The sequence below is a fragment of the Sus scrofa genome, chromosome 12 (genome assembly GCF_054392235.1).
Source record: "Sus scrofa isolate SSC_HxYL_T2T_F1_AM1 chromosome 12, Sscrofa_HxYL_maternal_Yorkshire_Landrace_v2.0, whole genome shotgun sequence".
In the NCBI taxonomy this organism is placed as follows: domain Eukaryota; kingdom Metazoa; phylum Chordata; class Mammalia; order Artiodactyla; family Suidae; genus Sus; species Sus scrofa.
This window is the reverse complement of record NC_139394.1, coordinates 53646472-53666841: the sequence shown is the minus strand read 5'-3', so window position 1 is coordinate 53666841 and position 20370 is coordinate 53646472. Positions and strand designations below refer to the sequence as shown.

At 42.3% G+C, this 20370-nt stretch overlaps 1 protein-coding gene and 1 long non-coding RNA gene across 2 annotated transcripts; one reads left to right on the top strand and one right to left on the bottom strand.

Moving 5' to 3' along the window:
- Nucleotides 1-10024: 10024 nt before the first annotated feature.
- Nucleotides 10025-13066, top strand: LOC100513947 (olfactory receptor 1A1-like). Its single transcript, XM_084985701.1, has one exon. The coding sequence runs from the start codon at nucleotides 10817-10819 to the stop codon at nucleotides 11780-11782; it is 966 nt and encodes a 321-aa protein (XP_084841827.1). The 5' UTR covers nucleotides 10025-10816; the 3' UTR covers nucleotides 11783-13066.
- A 1230-nt stretch (nucleotides 13067-14296) lies between these two features.
- On the bottom strand, nucleotides 14297-19286 carry LOC146398331 (uncharacterized). Its single transcript, XR_014821703.1, has 2 exons — nucleotides 18882-19286; nucleotides 14297-16994 (listed from the first exon to the last, which is right to left on the bottom strand). It is a non-coding gene; the product is annotated as an uncharacterized LOC146398331 (long non-coding RNA).
- Nucleotides 19287-20370: the final 1084 nt, after the last annotated feature.

Genomic DNA, 20370 nt, shown 5'->3' with positions numbered 1-20370 from the left:
CATACGACCATCAATCAGGGTTCGTATAAAGGTGACAGGTACATGAAGCCGACTAGATAACATTTAGGTATTTTCTAGCTCTAAGAATCTGAAAATGTAGCAGAGCCACCATCCGCATGCTAGGTAAAATATAATGACCAGCATGACGCCCCTCTATCAAATGGTAGAGGAACGATGATAAAACACGAGTATTATTCTCGGCCACACTTAAAACCAGAAAGACTTCCCAAGCGGTGGTTCCAAGTTTGTGCTGAAGCAGAGAAGGGCCCACATTCTAACAAATGAGATAGAATAGCTCCGCCCAGCACATGGACCCTGGAGGCCTAGTCTCTGGGAAACCATCTCGCCCAGCTTTCCTTCAAGGAGAACTCTAGGCACAATCACTCTTGAGAGCCACTCTGTCCCCTCAGGCACAGCTATAGCTCTCACCAGTTTTCTGACTTTGGCCTGAATATAAGGACCTGCAGGAGTCATGTCTCAGGACTTTATAACCTGGGAAATAATCACATCGTTTTCTCTGCTAAAACACACTCTACTTCCAGGAAGCTAGAGTCCTCAACTTGAAGCCCCATCTGGAACAGACCCTTCGGCCTTTTCTGCTCTACCACTGGGAAAACTTGGACTCTTCTTTGCAAACCATCCCAGTCCTGGCTCCCCTGCCTCAGGGACAGAGAGCCAAAGACTTGCTCTCTAGGCCGTTGACTAGCACTTTTCCCAGCACGCCTGCCCTCCAAAAGGCATGCTCACAAATGCTACATCAGACGCTGTTTAGTTTCCCATTCATGGAAGAGGCATGAAGGCCACAGAACCAGGACTCTTTTGGACTGCATCTGCGTGGACGCCCCAGTAGGAGCTGCATGTGTTGGGGAACAGACTCTATGTCAGACACATCAAGAGACAGATAGCCAGCAACAAACACAACAGGCATCCTCTTTTCTGACCCTCACAAAATTTCCAAGAGGTAAGTAGAATTATTCTCATGGTATCACCTGGAAAATGGTGAACTGAATCGCCCGAGAGCACACACAGAGACTGGCAAAACTAGGACTCCAGCTTGGCCTGAATCCAGAAAGCAAGGTTCTAAGATCAGAAAGTCAAAAGGCAGGGAAGAGACGAGAGAGAGACAGAAAAAATCCCTTCTTTTCTGATACGTTGTTATCCGGGTTCTTGTCCGTGAAAATAGGATCAGAAAGGGGTACTTCTGATTTGACTTTCTCAGGTCTGAGCTCTTCCTAATTCCTGAACTCTGTGTGTGTGTCTGTGTGTGTCTCAGTGTGTACACAAGTTTACACAAATCTACTGTCTTAGAGCGGAGCTACCAAACCAACTTACACTTCCACAGTCAGTGGTGCATGCTAACAGGCCCCTGTACAAAATGATGTTATTTTATTGTCTAAGCACGGATGGCTTCAACTATCAGGGAGGGAATCTGGAAACACTCAGAGGACATTTTGTGGCCTTGTCTGCTCCCTTCATGCCATAGGGTGGCTTTCTGTACTTGTGTCCCTGAAAAACTGTCTCAACTCCTGCAACGGATATCAAAGAGCACCAGCACCTCCCAGGAAGGCTGTGTTAGTGGCCGGCACAGCCTGGGACCCCTGGCTTCTCTCCAGTAAATGCGAGGCTCCCATCCTGTCTCTAGCATGTACGTTGATGCACCTCCTGCTCCGCTTCTCAGAAGGATAGGTTTTCCCCACCTCTCTCTTCAGGGTTTCTAGAGAAATCATCTCTCCTCATCATGACGCCCTACATCTCACACTTCCTATCCTCGAGGCCCTCTGCTCAGAAACCTCTCCTCTCTGGTTCTCTTTCTTCACTTCTGCAAGTATTACACCAACCTCACATCATTTTCTGGTGCTACATGTTTTTGCATTCTTCTCTTATCATTTCATAAGATTTAACAGGTGTCGATTACCAGAAGGAGCTGAAAGATTGGGGAACATTCATTGAATGACCAAAAGATCTACGATATTTACTAGCTAATGATGGAAACGCTGGTGCTGAGGTAGAAAGTGGGGACAGAAAATACCACAGCTGAAAGAGGGGTGGAGTTTTATCGCAGAGGAAATGGAAGAAAATAGGGTGTGAATATACGGACGCATCTGCACTGCTCTTCTCAGGTTTTGGAGGAAAAGAACAGGATGGAAGTAGGTGTATTGAAGGGATGCCCTGGGGCAGATGTTGAGGGAGGATTCTCTCTCGCGCGGGTTTGTTTCTCAGTGAACAGGGACGTGATGCCTAGGTTTCTCGGAGAGTATTGGTGTGGGAGGTATGGTGGATTTGAGGGGAATGGCAAAGATTTTGATGAACTGCCATGGATAAGGGGGAGAGTGAGGCTTGTCAAAATGTGTTGAGGATCCAAAAGGAATTGATCATCATAACTTGTAGCCTACATTTGTATGATTCCTCCACTGTGCCCTGGCTGTGCAGGAAGAGGGAAATTAAAACATGGACAGATTTTCTCAGGGTTGAGGTTTTGCTGGAAGCCTGCAATGCCTTGGATGCCTGTGGGTGCGAGAGGAGAGAACCCAAACTGGGCTGACAACGTGAAATGCAAGACAGAGCTTAGAGGCTGGAGATGACCCTTGGATCAAAGAGCAGTTATACACAAAATGAGTGAGCTGGGAGGGGCATGGACACTTAAATAATATGAGCAAAAACAGTGTGAATTAAAGTAGCTTAAACAAAGCCTATTTGCATCCACTAAGTTTTTCTTCCTCTAGCCTGAATCTCTTCTCCATTGCATTTTTCTTCTCTCCCAGCATCATATATTGCCCAAGGACCACTCTTCCTAGTGTAAATGCCGGTTTCTTTCCTCAACCCATTTACACACAAGACTCTATCTCCTCCCTTTAGTGACAATGGACGTGACCCACCCAGGCCCATTGCCACATTCTGTACACAGTTATCTCCAGACCTTGAAATCTTTATGTTAAATTTAATTCTTTATTTTAACGTTGTTAAAAGTCAGAGAGACAAAGAAAATAATGTACCAAGAAGTCTTCCTCTAGATTTAACAGGATAATATATGCTCCACATTTCTTAAGAAATAATACACTTGAAACTCTTCTGGTGCCTATCCAAAATCTTCTTTTTCCCACTATCCTCCCAGAGGCAACAGCCATGCTAGAATGCGTAATATACTCGCATTCGGGATGTAAACTTTTACCACATAGACATGCATTATTTTATACGCAAAAATGTACTGTGTGATGCACCTTACGTTTTATAGCAACTATTTTTCCATCGCATTGTGATTTTTAAAAATTATTCCATGTTCACAATCATTTTAATCGTTGTACAGAATTCAATCGTAAGACAACTCCACAGTGATTATTCGTTTCTAAGTTTTCTGTATGACAATATATATCCTTCTGGAATGCATGTGTTAGAGTCCTCTAGGGCCAAACACGAAGTAGAATGTAAGAACTGTCAGCTTACCCAGATGTGGGATAACTGTTCTCCTAATGGTAACAGAAAAATTTCCATTTCTTCCCTAACATTTGCAACTGTCTGACTTTATATCTGCTCCAGAGGTAAAGGGTTTTTTTATTTCCCCAATACATTATTTTTTCCTACTGTACAGCATGGTGACCCAGTTACACATACATGTATACAGGATTTTTAACTGAATTTTGTTTTAATTTGGTTGAACATCTCTTCTGTTGGTTACTGTTCATACTGGTTCCTTCTTCTGTGACTTGGCTATTCAAGCCTGCTTCCTATTATTTCCTCCTGGATTTTTCGTCTTTCCTTATTAGTGTGTAGGAAGCTTCTGTACTCTGAATACTAAGCCTTTGTTATGTGATTATGTGAGCAGCACATACTTCTTCCAATCCACGATTTGCCTCTCCCCTTTCTTTACCCTCTGTTTCACACACATGCTTTCAAGTTGCCAAATTTTACATTTTTGCTTCTGTGTTGTAAATTTTGTGCCTGGTTAAAAAAATCATATTCTATCCTGATACTATAAACACTTTTCTTCTAAAGCTTCTGAAGTTTTGCTTTTTACATTTATTAGAAATGTTTCTGTATTATTCTTATGTTTTGGTGTCTAAGAGTCCCAAACAGCCAGTCCAACCGTGCCCTAGCTATTTCGAAGCCTACCCACGTCATGTACCAATTTCTAACAAATAGAAACGCATTTATATTGATATTTCAAATTTCTGTTTGTAATAGAATTTTGTTTGTAGGCTCTCCAGAATGTTACATAGATGTATTTGTCAGTTCCTGTGTCAGTACTAATCCAAGGTAGGAAGGGCCAGAGGAAGTCATTCCCCCTTAACAGCACTATTAAGTATACAAATGACCTCCTCTGGCCCTTCCTACCTTGGATTCTTTTTCCAATGTTTCTTTTTCCTCAAATTGTCTTAGCTCTTCTTGTCTCTTTATGCTCCCATACGAATTTTACGAAGCTTACTAGGTTCCATGCTTGGGAAAAACTTCTGGTGTCTTATTTAGGATCACAATGATTTCATAGATTAATAGACTGGTGGAGAATTGACATTTTTGTAATAGTGAGTTCTCCACATTTTCTAGGTATTCTTTCTGCCACTCAGTAACATTTAGTCATTTTTTCTAGTTTTATTGATATCAGTTGACCTACAGCACTGCATAAGTTTAAGCTATACGGCATAACGATTTGAGTTACATGTATTGTGAAATGATGATTTTACAATATTTAAAGTCAGTCTTGGACCTCGTTTGTTAGGGTACTTCTAGATTTCTAATGTCTGCTGGCACTGGGAATAGAGAGTCTTTTTTAAAAAGCAATTTATTTTTGTTTGATATAAGAACATTATGGATTTTTTAAATATCAATTTATATCACATGTATATGCTCAAACTTCTGAATTATCTAGAAAGTCTCTTTGATTTTCTTTGAAAGCAATCTCATTTTCAATGAATTCTATCCATTTTGTTCTTTCCTTTCCAAATCTTACATGGCCATTTTTTGGTGCTATTTTCATAAATAGGATCATGCTTTAACTGTTTTACAGTGGGATTCAAATCAAATTTCCTGCTTCATGCAGATTTGTGCCCACATTTTATCCAGGGGTCATTAACACCCCAGATCCCAGCCTTTGGACCTAATTCCTACTTGAAACCCCAAAGGTCCGTCGCAGCATCAGCACTGGTTTACAGCTCTTGTTCTGAGTGTGCTTTTTGTTTTTCATACCTGCATAGTCCCATTTCTTTCTTTTAGGTTTAGGTATGCATATTTAATCACTTATCACATTTATTCATAATTTCTATGTGTTTTAATTGGAATGGGACCTGGTGGCATTAGCTAAGGCTGCCGTGTTGCCAGAAGCCCCTCCTCTAAAATATTTCATTACCATATGAGCTAACCATAGTCTCTGAACCCTCTGGTTTTACTGAACCCTCTCAACTCTGAGAGATTATGATTTCACGTGGACATAGGGAAAGTCATTCAAGAGAGAAAATCAAACTCATCTAAGTGCAGAGATGAAAAAGTGTATCATATTTGAGGGAAATATAATTTTATCTGCTTTCCCTGTGCCTAGCATACAATTCCCATGTGTACTATAAAAGACACTCAGAGTTGGTGAGTGAATATTACACACTGAATCAATTATCGAGTAGAGGTCTTTTTAGAAAAATTAGTGAATTGCTTGGGATAGCCCAGACTACAGTAACAAATAATGACAAAGTGCACAAGGGTTTAGGAGGTCCCGTCGTCGCTCAGCAGAAACAAATCCGACTAGGAGCCATGAGGTTGCAGGTTCGGTCCCTGGCCTTGCTCAGTGGGTTACGGATCCAATGCTGCCATGAGCTATGGTGTAGGTTGCAGATGTAGCTTGGATCTGACGTGGCTGTGGCTATGGCTATGGCATAGGCCAGCAGCTACAGCTTGGAGTCGACCCTTAGCCTGGGAACCTCCATGTGTCATGGGTGCAGCCCTTAAAGACAAAAAAGAAAAAATAAGTGCACAAGGGGTTAAATAGGGTAAATTTTGTTTCTTTCTTCTGTAACAGCAGGTATCCTTGGTGGATGATGGTTCTCCTGAGGACACAAGCTCATTCCACCATTAGACTTTGAATGGGTAACTCCACCATCCCATTCAAAGTCTCCTGGACATTTCATTCAGTTTGCATGACAATAAAGAGTGTGGAGGAAGCCTGGTACCATAAACATAATCTCCATCTAAGTTTTCTGAACTTTGGTCTTCACAATTCATCCTTTAAAATTATTTTCCTGTATTTTCACATAGAGGAATCCAGCTGACTTAGCACTCTGTACCAAACGTACAGTCTATCCTTTTCCTGCCTAGTACTAAACCATCCATGTCGTATACGAATTTCTAATAAATCTTTGATCTGTTTCTAAGCGCTCTAATCTGCTATACAGACCTACTTGCTTGCCCCCATGCCAGGACCACTCCACTGTTTGAATCATTATGACAACTGACAAGTCAGGTCCTTCCTCCTTATTCTCATCCTAACACTATCTTCTTGGTTCTTTATTCTCCTACATGAAGTTTTGGATCAGTTTACTGAGTATCATCTTTTAAAGAAATATGTGGTATTTTGAATAGCATTGCATTGAATTCATAAAATAATTGTAGGTGAATTGATGTTTCTATAATATTATCTCCCTGGTTTTAGGTATTTATTTTTTGTTCAGTAAAATTTTGTTATTTTTGCAACCAGACTGACTTTTTTTAAATTTTTTTTTTTTTTTTGTCTTTTTGCCATTTCTTGGGCTGCTCCCACGGCATATGGAGGTTCCCAGGCTAGGGGTCGAATCAGAGCTGTAGCCACCAGCCTACACCAGAGCCAGAGCAACACAGGTTCCAAGCCGCGTCTGCAACCTACACCACAGCTCACGGCAACACCGGATCATTAACCCACTGAGCAAGGGCAGGGACTGAACCCGCAACCTCATGGTTCCTAGTTGGAACGTTAACCACTGCGCCACGACGGGAACTCCTGGATTTTTTTAAAAGAATTATTTCCATATTTCTTAAAATTTATCTTGCTCTTGTGAATGGGGATTCTTTATTTATTTGTCTTTCGGTCTTTTGTAGAGCCGCGCCTGTGGCTCATGGAGGTTCCCAGGCTAGGGGTCTAATCTGAGCTGCTGCTGCCGGCCTGCACCACAGCACAGCAACACAGGATCAGAGCTGCATCTGTGACCTACACCACAGCTCACGGTAATGCCAGATCCTTAACCTACTGAGCAAGGCCAGGGATCAAACCCACAAGCAACCCACGGTTCCTAGTCAGATTCGATAACCACTGCACGACGACCGGAACTCCCAGGGATCCTTTTTTTAAATTATAATTTCTAATTTATTGTTGCTTAAGTATTAGACAGTATTGATATTTAACTACTGACTCCTATTCAACTAACTGGCCTAAATCTTTTAGTTTATCTAGAGGGTCTCTTGAAATTTCTTTGAAAACAACTCTGTGAATTCTATCCACTTTGCTCTTTCTATTCTTTTTTTTTTTTTTTTTTTTTTTTTGTCTTTTTAGGGCTGCACTTGTGGCATATGGAGGTTCCCAGGCTAGGAGTCAAATCAGACCTACAGCTGCTGGCCACAGCCATAGCCACAGCCACGCCAGATCCAAGCCACCTCTGTGAACTACACCATAGCTCACGGCAATGCCAGACCCTCAACCCACTGAGAGAGGTCAGAGATCGAACCTGCATCCTCATGGATTATGGCCAGATTTGTTTTCACCGAGCCACGACGGGAACTCCTATCCATTTCTTCTATGGTAAAATATTTTCTAGTGTTCTTTTAACAAATAAAGCAACACTTCGAGTGTTTTAGGCAGAGGACTCAGGACGAGCTCCCTACTTGATGCAGATCTGTGTCCACATCTCAGGAACAAAGGGCCATTATCACCCCAGACTCCATCCATTAGGACCTTATTCTTGGTTGTGAACATCAAGGGGCCACCAGAGCATCAGCTTTGCTTGACAACAATTTCTTTCAGCTTTTTAAAAATTTCTCATATCGAGGTATTCCCATTTCTTTCTTTGATGTTTGGGCACGTGCATTTTTTTATTTTGCCTTTATAAACTTAGAAAAAAATTTTTAATGGCCATACCCATGGCATATGGAAGTTCCCAGGCCAGGGAGCGAACCCACACCTCCACAGTAACCCAAGCCGCTGCAATGAGATTCTAACCCACTGTACCACAGCAGGAATGCCAAACTTCAGAATGTTTATGTATTTTAGCCGTAATGTGGCCCGTCTTTGTCAGCTTAGTTGACCATGTTCCCAAGAGCACTCCTTTTAATTTTCACTGCCTTACCAGATGAGCTAACCAGAGTCTCTAAGCCCTCCAGGTTTATGGAACAATCTCACTTCTGCCATATTATGACTCTGTGGCAATATAGGGAAAGGCATGTCAAGAGAGAAAACCAAATTTATTTAGGTGTAGAGATGAAAAAGCAAATTATATTTTGAAGGAAAATAATTTTACCTGCATTTCCTATGCCTTGGGTATAATTCCTAAGAAACTACAGGAGACATTGGTGGTGGAATGAATTATATTTTGAGTCAATTCTACTCAAGAATTAGTGAATTCCTTAGAAAATCCTGGACTACGGTAATATAGAGGACAAAATATATAATGCCTGAAAAAGAATAAAAGTTTATTTCTCCCGTGTGTAACAGTCCCAGTGTGTCTTCGTAGTGTGTGGTGGCTGTCCTGGATGTGGAAAACATGGGACACAGGCTCATTCCACCACGTGACCCCACCATTCCATTTAGCTTCCAAGCCTTTTGCTTCCAGCTGACAAGACCTGGAAAAGAGGGCCGAGGAAGCCCAGAACACAAGGATGGATTGGCTGAATTCAGTCACATGACAACATCTCAGGGCATGGAACGTTGGCAAATGGAGTCTAGATGAGTGCACAGGAAAAGAACAATATGGATTTGCATGAGCAGCTAGTAGTCTCTGCCACAAATAATATGCGTCAAGATAGATCAAAGAGTAGGAACCATTATTGTGAAGGAAGCATCACAATATTTCATGTAGAAAGTAACAGCAGGGGAGTTCCCGTCGTGGCGCAGTGGTTAACGAATCCGACTAGGAACCATGAGGTTGCGGGTTCGGTCCCTGCGCTTGCTCTGTGGGTTGACTATCCGGCGTTGCCGTGAGCTGTGGTGTAGGTTGCAGACGCGGCTCGGATCCTGCGTTGCTGTGGCTCTGGCGTAGGCTGGTGGCTACAGCTCCGATTGGACCCCTAGCCTGGGAACCTCCATATGCCGCGGGAGCGGCCCAAAGAAATAGCAAAAAGACAAAAAGAAAGTAACAGCAGTCAAAACTAAAGCACTGAACCAATAAATAGGTCATTTATATACAAATTACTTGAAACTGAGTCAATAAGGTCAGATATAGAGGTGAGAATAAACTGAGTGTGCCTATGAGTATCCTACATGTGGGAAACCCATAAAATAAACCTGAATATAATTCAAGAACTGGGAGTTCCCATTCGCAGCACAAATGAATCTAACAGGTAACCATGAGGTGGCAGGTTTGATCCGTTGCCTTGCTCAGTGGGTTAAGGATCTGGCATTGCTATGAGCTGTGGTGTAATTCACAGACGTGGCTCAGAACCTTCGTTGCTGTGGCTGTGGTATAGGCCAGCAGCTGTAGCTCCGATTCAACCCCTAGCCTGGGAGCCTCCATATGCCACAGGTGCAGCTCCCCCCCCCAAAAAAAAAATCAGGAACAATTGACTCTGTGTGTGTGTGTGTGCGTGTGTGTGTGTGTGTGTGTGTGTGTGTGTATACCCACATATACATATAAGGAATAATATTTCAAAATAATCCCTCTCAAAGAGATAATAAATAAACACGATATCGTTCTCCTCCTCACAAAAGGTTGTAATCTACTTAGATTGGATGTGCAGGGTGTGAGGTTTGGTCAGATATGTTTGCATGATGACGAATGAGGAAATGTAGGAAAAAGAGATCAAGTCAACAGACATAGACCTTAGATTCTACTAGGCAGTAAGTGAAGCAACAGTGAAATTGGGTGAGAAACTGTAGGAGATATTGTTTCTAATATAAGGTGAGATCAAAGAGAAAAATATCATGATTATACATATTTCAGAGTTGGGAATGTGGATGAAACCTATCAAAAGTGACTGTTTACCTAAAAAATGAGATACCCAGCAAGTAAACTCACTGTTATCATTTTGCTATAACCCAACCTCAGTGGTCTCTATAACTGGCAATCTTCTGACACCAGGCTGGACAACTGTTAACATTCTGGACTCTGGGTTCATTCTGAGTTTTGTCCGTGGAACAATTCTAATTATCCAGGGTGTTCCTCTTACTAACTATCCTTGCACTGGAGTTTTTCTCAAAGACTCCAAACTACTGTCCTTTCCTTTTCATATTTAATAAGATTAGCATGTGATTCGAGCTTCTCTGTGAAGTTCTAAGGTCCTTGAGAGTAGACGTTGCCATATTTGAATAAATGAATGAATACATTGTACTTTCCCATACTTATGACTTTGTGTCAAGGTCTAACAAAGCTTCTAGTGTGTCAAATATAGACTTTAACTATTTGTAAAATAATTATACCCTAGGTGTCTGGGGGATGGTGCTAGGGTTGGGTAGGATGGGCACCTATGATTCAAGATTGTTCACTTCTTAGAAAGAGTGTCTAGAGCTAACTGTTGATTATTCCCCATGACCTATAGGAGCTTTGAGCCCAAATGTATTGCCTACCTCAGGATTTAGTAAACCCCGGATTGACATAGCAACGACAGGAATGAAAAATGGTGGCTTAAGAAGATCATTCTACACAGTACTGCACTACTCATGCTGGATTCCTCTCCCCTTCCTGCTCAAAGATCCATGGGAGAAGGCAACCAGTCCTCCAACCTGGATTTCATCCTCCTGGGAGTTAGTGGTCAGAAGGAACAGGAAAACCTCTTCTTCACCCTCCTCCTATTCATTTACCCCATCACACTGATGGGAAACCTGCTCATCATCCTGGCCATTCACTGTGACGTTCGCCTTCACAACCCCATGTATTTTCTCCTGGTCAGCCTCTCCTTTGTCGACATCTTCTTCTCCTCTGTAACCATCCCAAAGGCTCTCGCCAACCATCTCTTAGGTACCAAAGCCATCTCCTTTGGGGAATGCCTAACACAGATGTATTTCATGCTGGCCTTGGTGAACACAGATAGCTACATCCTGGCTGCTATGGCATATGATCGTGCCGTGGCCATCACCCGCCCACTTCATTACACAACAGTCATGAGCCCACGGGCTTGTGTCCTCTTAGTTGTTGGGTCTTGGGTGATGGGAAATGCCAATGCTGTCCCCCACACTCTGCTCACGGCTCGTCTGTCCTTCTGTGCAAACAAGGAAGTGGCCAACTTCTACTGTGACATTGCCTCTTTGCTCAAGCTGTCCTGTTCCGACATCCACTTCAATGTGAAGATGATGTACCTAGGGGCTAGTGTTTTCTCCGTGCCATTACTATGCATCGTCATCTCCTATGTTCAGGTCTTTTCCACGGTCTTACGTGTTCCTTCCACCAAGGGTGTGCTCAAAGCCTTCTCCACCTGTGGGTCCCACCTCACAGTTGTTTCTCTGTATTATGGGACAGTCATGGGCATGTACTTCCGTCCTCTGACGAGTCACAGCCCAAAGGATGCAATGATAACTGTGATGTACACTGCCGTGACCCCGATGGTAAATCCTTTCATCTACAGTCTGAGGAATAGAGACATGAAGGCTGCTCTGGGGAAACTCTTTAGCAAGAGAATCTCCTCATGACCAATGTGAGGTCATATTAGAGACTGCAGGTTCCAATTAGGATACCATCAATATCGAGCCCTAATGTCCTCCCCCTCCAAGAAGCCACCTTATTATTTACAGCCATTAAATTCCCCTTCTCAGAAATCTTGTGAATTGGATGCAAACAACTCATGCGGCACAATATACAAAAAAAAATTTTTTTTTAATAGGCAGAAGACCTAAAGAGACATTTCTCTAAAGAACTCATATGGATGGCAAAAACAAACAAACAAACAAACAAACACATGAAAAGATATTCAACATCACTAATTGTTAGAGAAATGCAAATCAAAACTACTATAAGGTACCACCTTACATCACCAGAATGGTCATCTTCAAAAATTCTACAAACAATACATGCTGGAGAGAGTGTGGAGAAAAGGGAACCCTCCTTCACTATTTGCAGCAATGTAAATTGGTACAACCACTAGTTAAAAACACTGGGAAAGTTTCTCAAAACCTGAAAATAGAACTAGCATGTGATCCAGCAATCCCACTCCTTAGCATCTATCCAGAGAAAACCATAATTGGAAAAGACATATCCACTCCTATGTTCATTGCAGCACTATTTACAAGAGTTGGGGCATGGAAGCAACCCAAATAGTCATTGACGAGAGGAATGGATAGAGATGTGGTACCCGCATGTAATGGAATATTTCTTAGCCATTAAACAGGGTGGAACCATGCCATTGGCAACAAGATGGATGGACCTAGAGCTTATCATACTAAGTGAAGTTAGTCAGTGAAAGAGAAACATCACAGGAAATCACTTAGAGGTGGACTCTTAAAAAGGATGCAAATGAACTTACTTGTAGACCAGAAACAGACTCACAGATTTTAAAGACAAATTTACTGTTACCAAAGGGGACAGGTGGGGTGGGGGCGGCGGGTGGACTGGGGGTTTGGGATTGGCATGTGCACACTGTGGTATATGGAATGACTGGCCAACAGGGACCTGCTACATAGCACAGGGAACTCTGCCCAATATTCTGGGACAATCTATATGGGGAACGAACCTGAAAAGGAATGGATGTGGGTATATGTATAAGTGGATCACTTTGTTGTACAGCAGAAATTATCGCAATGTGGTAAATCAACTATACATCAAGACAACTTGAAAACATGGTGCAGCGGAAACAAATATGACTAGGAATGATGAGGTTGCAGGTTCTATCCCTGGCCTCGCTCAGTGGGTTAAGGATCCTGCACGTCCATGAGCTGTGGTGTAGGTCGCAGAGGCAGGTTGGGTCTAGGACTGTGGTGTAGGCCAGCAGCTACAGCTCTGATTGGACACCTAGCCTGGGAACCGCCAAATGCTGCAGGTGTGCGGACCTAAAAAAAAAAAAAAAAGAAAAGAAACAGACAAAAAAATAAAAAATAGATAAATCACGAAAAATAAACCTTATGAGTTAGAAGACATTCTATTATCAATTCATACACAACACTCTTCCTCTGGCAAAGTGGCAGCAAAGTTGTTGGGTTCCTGTCCCAACTACACTGCTGACGGGCAGAGTCAAGCTGAGAATGTCTGAGCCATGGATTTTACATTTACATAATGGAAAGAAAACTGTCTGCTTTGTTGCTGTCAGAAAGGGTGAGGATCATCGTACTTCGTACTTTGAAGTCTATAAATCACTACCTGAATGTCAACTTGGGGGATTATTATATCGCCCCTACTTTGCTTGCAAACCTTGAGGGCAAGAGTTGTCCTAACGCTCCACTCGACTTCTACCAATGCTGGTCATTGAGGTGCAATCAATAAGTATTGGTGAAGGGAGAAGGAGTGAATGTAAGTGAATAAATGTGATCTGATAATGATGAGACGTGAACAGACTTGATTTCATTTCCCACCCATCCCACACCCGGTATGTTACAAGTCATTTTGGAACCATTCAGGAAACAGAAATTTTAACGAAGATACACAGATACATAGGTGTACACTGAAAGTGGCTTAGAAGATAAAAGATAAACGATGGAGTTCCTGTTGTGGCTCAGTGGTAACACTTGACTAGTATCCATGAGGACACAGGTTCAACCCCTGTGGTGTAAGCCAGCAGCTCCAGCTCCAGGTTGAACCCCTAGCCCGGGAACTTCCATATGCCATGAGTTCAGCCCTAATAAGACCAAAAAAAAAAAAAAAAGATGAATGCTGCTGTAACTGAACCATTTTTAACTGCAAAAAGAAGTTACTTTCACTAGGACTGGAGGAACGAAAGGGAAACGTGGTGTTACCAGAACCTAGGAATTCAGAAGAGGGATGACCACACATCTGAAGCTCAGATGTCTGAGAGGAGCTGCCAAGATGCTTCTACTTGGTCCCCACATACTTAAATGATGCAAACAGTCATTCTTCGGGGGCTTTGGATGCTCAACAATTCTGCCTATTTTTTTTTTTTTTTTGGTTGATGTTATTTTTAGGAATCTTTCCTATTGGACATGGAAACACAAATGTATCCCAGATGTAGTTGTAGGCATGGGTCCTCCTGGAAGCCCTTTTTGTATTATCAGTAGAATGTCCTAATTGAGTTCAGTCACTTCACCCAGGAAAGAAATCCTTCTTTTTTTTTTTTTTTGGCTAATTTTCCTGAATGTCCTAGAGAGTTATGCTACAATTTGGTTGATCTTATCATAATAATATTAGCTGAAAATGTGTAAATTCTCAAAGATTATTATTGATAACTTTTTCATAAGATTATAAACAACCACAAACAACCACAAAATACTTGTTGAGGAACAGAAATAGATGCGACAAAAGTACAATTAAAAAAAAAAAAGCACGACAAAAAAAAAGCAAGAGAAAGGTGAACATAGGATTCAGGACAAGAGGATATTGAAGAAGAAAGACTCAAGGGGATGGAAATGGGGTACCATGTATTTGATATGGATTATCCCCAAAGTCCTAATTTTCAGGTTGGGTGGTGGATCAATGGGAACCTACAACATTTTCCCTTATGAATAGATAAATAGTGATGACAGGTTGGCACACAGGTAGATATCTATCGGTAAAAATAAGGAGCTCTTTATGAAGCAGCAACACGTGTTTTGCTTTAATGAAGGATTGGACAGAGACACCAGTAAGAGACAGAGGGGATTGGTGAGACCAGGAGTTTAATTAGGTACATCAGAAAAATATAGCAAGGGAGTGAGTGAAAATAAAGACAAAGAGATTCGGTGTAAAGGAATGTGGACGTACAAACAATAGAATGTAGTAATTTTTATGATAATAAATGACACCTTTATTGATGATAACGGAGAAGAGAGTAATTTACGAAGAGTAGTTCCATCTTGGGCAGATTTTAAAAGTTCCCATGGCACATTCTCATGGAAGAGAGTATTTAACCATAAGGATATGAAACTTGGCAGCAAAATTAACAGAGCATGAATCAGAGTGGAGGTGATAAGTAAAGTTTGGAGAAGATGAAATCACCTCAGAACGTCTGTCGAATGACTAAATTTCGGGAAAGGGGGCCAGAGTGGAGAATGAGGATTCTGGTAAGGGATGGGAGGAACCTGGCAATACTGACTTGACGTCCCTGTGAGTCAAGCTATGTGTCTCTCTCGGTGTTCTATCCACCAAAGCACACAGCACAGTGTGTTTTTACTGTACTCTCATAACACTATGGAGTGGGCAGGCAAACACTTGTTTCGGAAAAAAATGGAACGATGGCCCACACAAGGAAGAAAGTCCTGAGCACTAGAAAGGAGGTTCCAAATGTGCCACACAGTTTCAGAGAAAGTCGGTATTTCATTACATATCAAATACGCATGTGTGTACTTCACGTGCTTTTACTGCATCACATTCATTACGATCGCTTTTAATGTTCAAAAGAGCCCTGAAGAACAGACAATAGTAACCCTCTTTTCCAGACGAGAAAATAAACTCTCCAAAATGTGAAGTCACATATTTCACATGCTTCAATCGAAAGAGGCACGTGAGGATTTGAGCTCAGTTCTCTTCATGCCCAACGCATTCCCCTCACCTGACAGGAGATATCAGCACACAGGAGATATAAAATAACAGACAGACAGCTAGGTAAACTGGAATTGTGAACTAGCAGAAGACATGGCTAGACTTTTTACAAACAGTGAGGGCACTCCACTGCTGGTAATAGGTGAGCTATGGGACAGAGGTGGGAAACATGGGCTCACATAGACGATATTGAACTTTGAAGGAGGAAGGAGACGTGATCTTTCCTTTCATTGCCCAGTCTCATCACTATCATTCAGTCCAAGATCCAAGAAGCCCTGGTCACTGAAGAGAATTCCAATTCCAAAAGGAAAAAAATGATAGTAACAAATCACAGCTCTCTTGCTCCATTTATGCCTCTGGTTTCCCAGGAAGTCATGAAAATTGTTCAGTGATGTGGCATTGGGCCACAGGTTTGGGGAAAATAGGAGCAGAGAGAGTATTTCTTCTCTAAAATGGTGCTCTCCCAGGAGGACGTGGTCCAAGGGGGCAGCAGAGGAAGATTCTTCCAGCTCTGAAAATTGAGACTTAGCATTAACGTGCTAGAAAAGGAAAGTCTAACTTTCACTCTAACCTTTGTTGACATAAAACAAATAGACCCCCAGTTATTTCTCCAGGAAATAAAAGGGAAGCAGGCTATTCAGGATCAACAACGAATTATGATTCTGAGTCTGCAAACTCGTTAAGCCACAGTGCAGATGCCCCAGGCAGCAGAAAGAGGAGAACAATTTTAAAGAATGGGCGAGGGGAGTTAAGAGAGCTATAGGAAACAAACAGTCCTTTGGAGGAAGTAAGATTTCAGTGGTGGCATCTCATTGGCTGAGCTGTGACTATCTCTCATTGGCTGAGCCTTTGCCAGGTACCAGGAGAAAGTCTGCTTGCTGGGCTCTGCTATTGCAGTGGGGTGACAGGGATACCCCTTCTGGCCTCTTGATGCTGTCTTAATTGAGGGTTTTGTGTATTAATTTCTACACCTTCCTAGGTAGAATTCTAGGGAAAGAGGAAATAGAATTATTTTTACTTTCCGCAGTTAACACCAGAAAGACTTCCCTGCATGCTGTAATCGAGATGAAGCGCTTGAGTGTACCCCAGGCTTTGAAGCTCCCGAGGGCTGGGCCCACTTTGTGCGGAATCAGATAGGGGCCCACATTCCAACAAAGAGGCAATTATGGGTCAGCCCAGACCTTGGACCCTGGAGATGTACTCTGGGAAGCTTTCATCCCCCTTTCCTTCTAGAGAAGAATTCTGAGAATAATTACTCTTGAGAACCATCGTGTTTCCACAGGGCATAGCTGGAGCAGCATGTACTGAGTGTCAACAATTACTCTGACTATGCTCTGAATGAAGTCCTGGGGGAGTCATGTTTCAAGAGACTGCATACCTTGGGGAATAATTCCAAATGTTCGCTTTGCCATGACCACCTCGCTTCCTTAAAGAGGGAACTAGAATCCTCATCTTCAGGCCCCATCCAGGCAGCTCTTTCCACCCCTTCTGCTCCACAGTTGGGAAACTTTGGGCTTTTCTTTCCAAACTATCCCAAGCCTACGACCTTTCAGCAGGAACGGAGAATCCGTTCTCCCAAACTACTGCTGGCATTTTCTCCAGCACACCTACTTCCCAAGAGGCATTTTAACATGCACTAGACCAGCTGATTATAAACGTCCCCTTGTGGAAGAGGCCAGAAGGTCACAGGACCAAGTTCCTTTTTGATAGCATCTGAGCCACCTCCCCAGGTAGGGGCTTTGGGTACCGGAGAAGAGACTGTGACAGTGACATCAAGAGAGAAATAACCAGCAACTGCACTGCACACATTACCCCCTTTAACCGCCACAAGACCTCAAGAGGTAAGCAGAATCACTACATGCTTTTATCAGATGGAAAACAATAATTAACTGAATTGCTTAAAGTCAGAAGGAGTGGCAAAACTGGACTCAAAACCTTGGCTTCAGAACCCAAGTTCTCAAGATCTGATGGAATACAGTCTCTCTCCCTCTCTCTCTCTCCCTCTCTCTCTCTCTCTCTCTCTCTCCCCTCTCTCTCTCTCTCTCTCTCTCTCTCTCTCACACACACACACACACACACACACACACACACACACACACACACAGATAGAGGGAGAGAGAGAGAGATCCTTCCCTTCTGATAATTGTTCTCCTTGGGCTTTGTCTGAAAAACAAGAGGATGAGGAAGGGATAATTCTCATTTGGTTTTCTCAATCCTGAGCTGTCCACCTTCAAAAGAAATATTGGTTGGGAGTTCCCATTGTGGCTCAGTGGTTAACAAACCCGACCAATATCCATGAGGATGCGGGTTCGATCCCTGGCTTTACTCAGTGGGTTAAGGATCTGGTGTTGCCGTGAGCTGTGGAGTAGGTTGCAGATGTGGCTGGGCTCCTGCGTTGCTGTGACTGTGGAGTAGGCTGGCAGCTGTATCTCTGATTCGACCCCTAGCCTGGGATCCTCCATATGCAATGGGTACAGCTCAAAAAGGAGAAAAAAAAAAGAAGAAGAAGAAAGAAAAAAAGACATATTGTTTGACTGGGCACATTAGCAGTCACACAAGTGCATTATTTAAGAAAGGGGCTAAGGACAATCCTCCCTCACCTCCACAGTCAATGGTGCAAGCTAAGAGGCTCCTTCAGGAAATTATGCTCTTTCATTGGCAAGGCACTGATGAGCTGACCTGTGGGAGGATCTCAAAGCACTCAGAGGATATCTTTTTGGTATGTTTGCTGACTCAGATGACAAGGGGAGACATGTGGCCTCCCTTGTCTTCAGCAACATCACACTCAGGTGACGGCTGTCTCAGAGCACTGCCACGTCCCACGAAAGTGGGTTTTAGTGGCCAGCATTTCCTAGGACTCTGGTTTAACTCAGCAAACTCAAGACTCTTACTCTGCCCCCAGCATTCATGCTGACGCCCCTCCCGGCTCCTCTCCTTGGGGGCACATGGTTCTTCAGCTCTTTCTCAGGGTTTTTGCAGAAATCACTTCTTCCCATGATGACACTTGACATCCAGCACTGAGGGTCTCCAACCTCAGCCCCTATGCTCAGAAACCTCTCTTCTCTCATCTCCTGTTTCTTTGGTTCCTGCATTGATTATACCTACCACTTCTTTCCTGGTGTTATTCTTACACTAATTACTTATCTTTTTCTTTCCTTGTGGTTGTTCTCGCACCAGATTAGCATTCAGAACGTTGCCTTATGGATCAGCCATTTAATATACATGCTCAGATAGCTATGCTTATATTAAACGAAAGGTTCCATGTCTGCATTATCAGCAAAGGTTAGTTCTGCTCAGATCCACTCTACCACCTTCGTACCAAAGGAAGGACAAATTACTGTTGGTCAAAACCCACCACCAAATAACCCACAACCTCCTTTCCTGAGTGAATTCCTCCTATTCCCCTGCCTGTATCCTCAGCTTCTGATAAAGGTAAATGACACATTTCTGCCTGGAGTTACCCTCCATTTTCTCAACAATCTGTCCTTGAGTTTTCCCTCCGTGATAAGGAACTTGCACTTCATCTTTTAGGTGATGGCTAGACAAGGAGTAAATTTAGAGAGACAGACACAATCACATTTGCATTTTATAAATACAGTTTGGGGTCCAGTAAGCAGACATCTCTACAAGTAAGTCTAGATGAGCATTGTATTTGGCCTCTGGATCCCCCTTCCTGGTGTAAATAGCTTCCTTTTTTTTTTTTTAACCTCTTCACAAGGAACACTCTCTTTATCTCCTGCATTCAGTGAAAAATGTACCTGCGTCATCCAACTCCATGGCCACTCTCTAGACCAAATATCACTCCACATGTGAAATATTAATTTTAAAGTAAATTTGCTTATGATAGTACTAAAACATCAGAATGACAAAGAGCGTAACATAACAAAACTCATCATCTAGATTTTAAAAATATAAGATTTGGTCAAATTAGCTCCACACATTTTTAAAAGAAATAAATATTACAGATGCATTCGAAAATACATTTTTTTTCCATCCAAAATTACATTTTTCTCCCTCACATTCCAGAGATAACTGCAATCTCTTGGGTGGACAGTATATTCCCATTTAGGATATATATTTTCACTACATATGCGTGTGTTGTATTTTTATGTGTTAAAGTGTGTATATATTGTGTGATGTGGACTATATCTTCCAGTAACTTGCTTTGTTCCATTCTATTTTTAAAAATGTGTCTATATGAATTCGCTCGCTTTCACTATATGAATTCAGTTAGTCTTTACTGCTGTACAGAATTCATTAACAAGAAATGGGCACAATTTACTTAACCATTTCTCTGTACGGAGGCCATTTCTAAGTTTCCTATATGATAACACTCATCCTTGAACACATATGTCGGAGTTTCTCTAGGGTCTCATCTAGAGGTGGAATTGCTGGATCACGGGTGTATGAAGTCCAACTCTTCCAGAGATGGGCTAATTTTTCCTGAAATGGCAATACTAATTCTTTCATTTCTTCCCAACTCTTAAAATTATCAGACTCTTATACTTGTATACACTCTGAATGAACAATTTAAATTGATTTTTAATTTAGTCAAATTATCTTTTTTGTTTGTTTGTTTATTGACCACATCACCTTC

What these genes read in the sequence shown, in the direction of transcription:
- LOC100513947 (XM_084985701.1), top strand. Translation starts at nt 10,817, where the DNA reads ATGCTGGATTCCTCTCCCCTTCCTGCTCAAAGATCCATGGGAGAAGGC.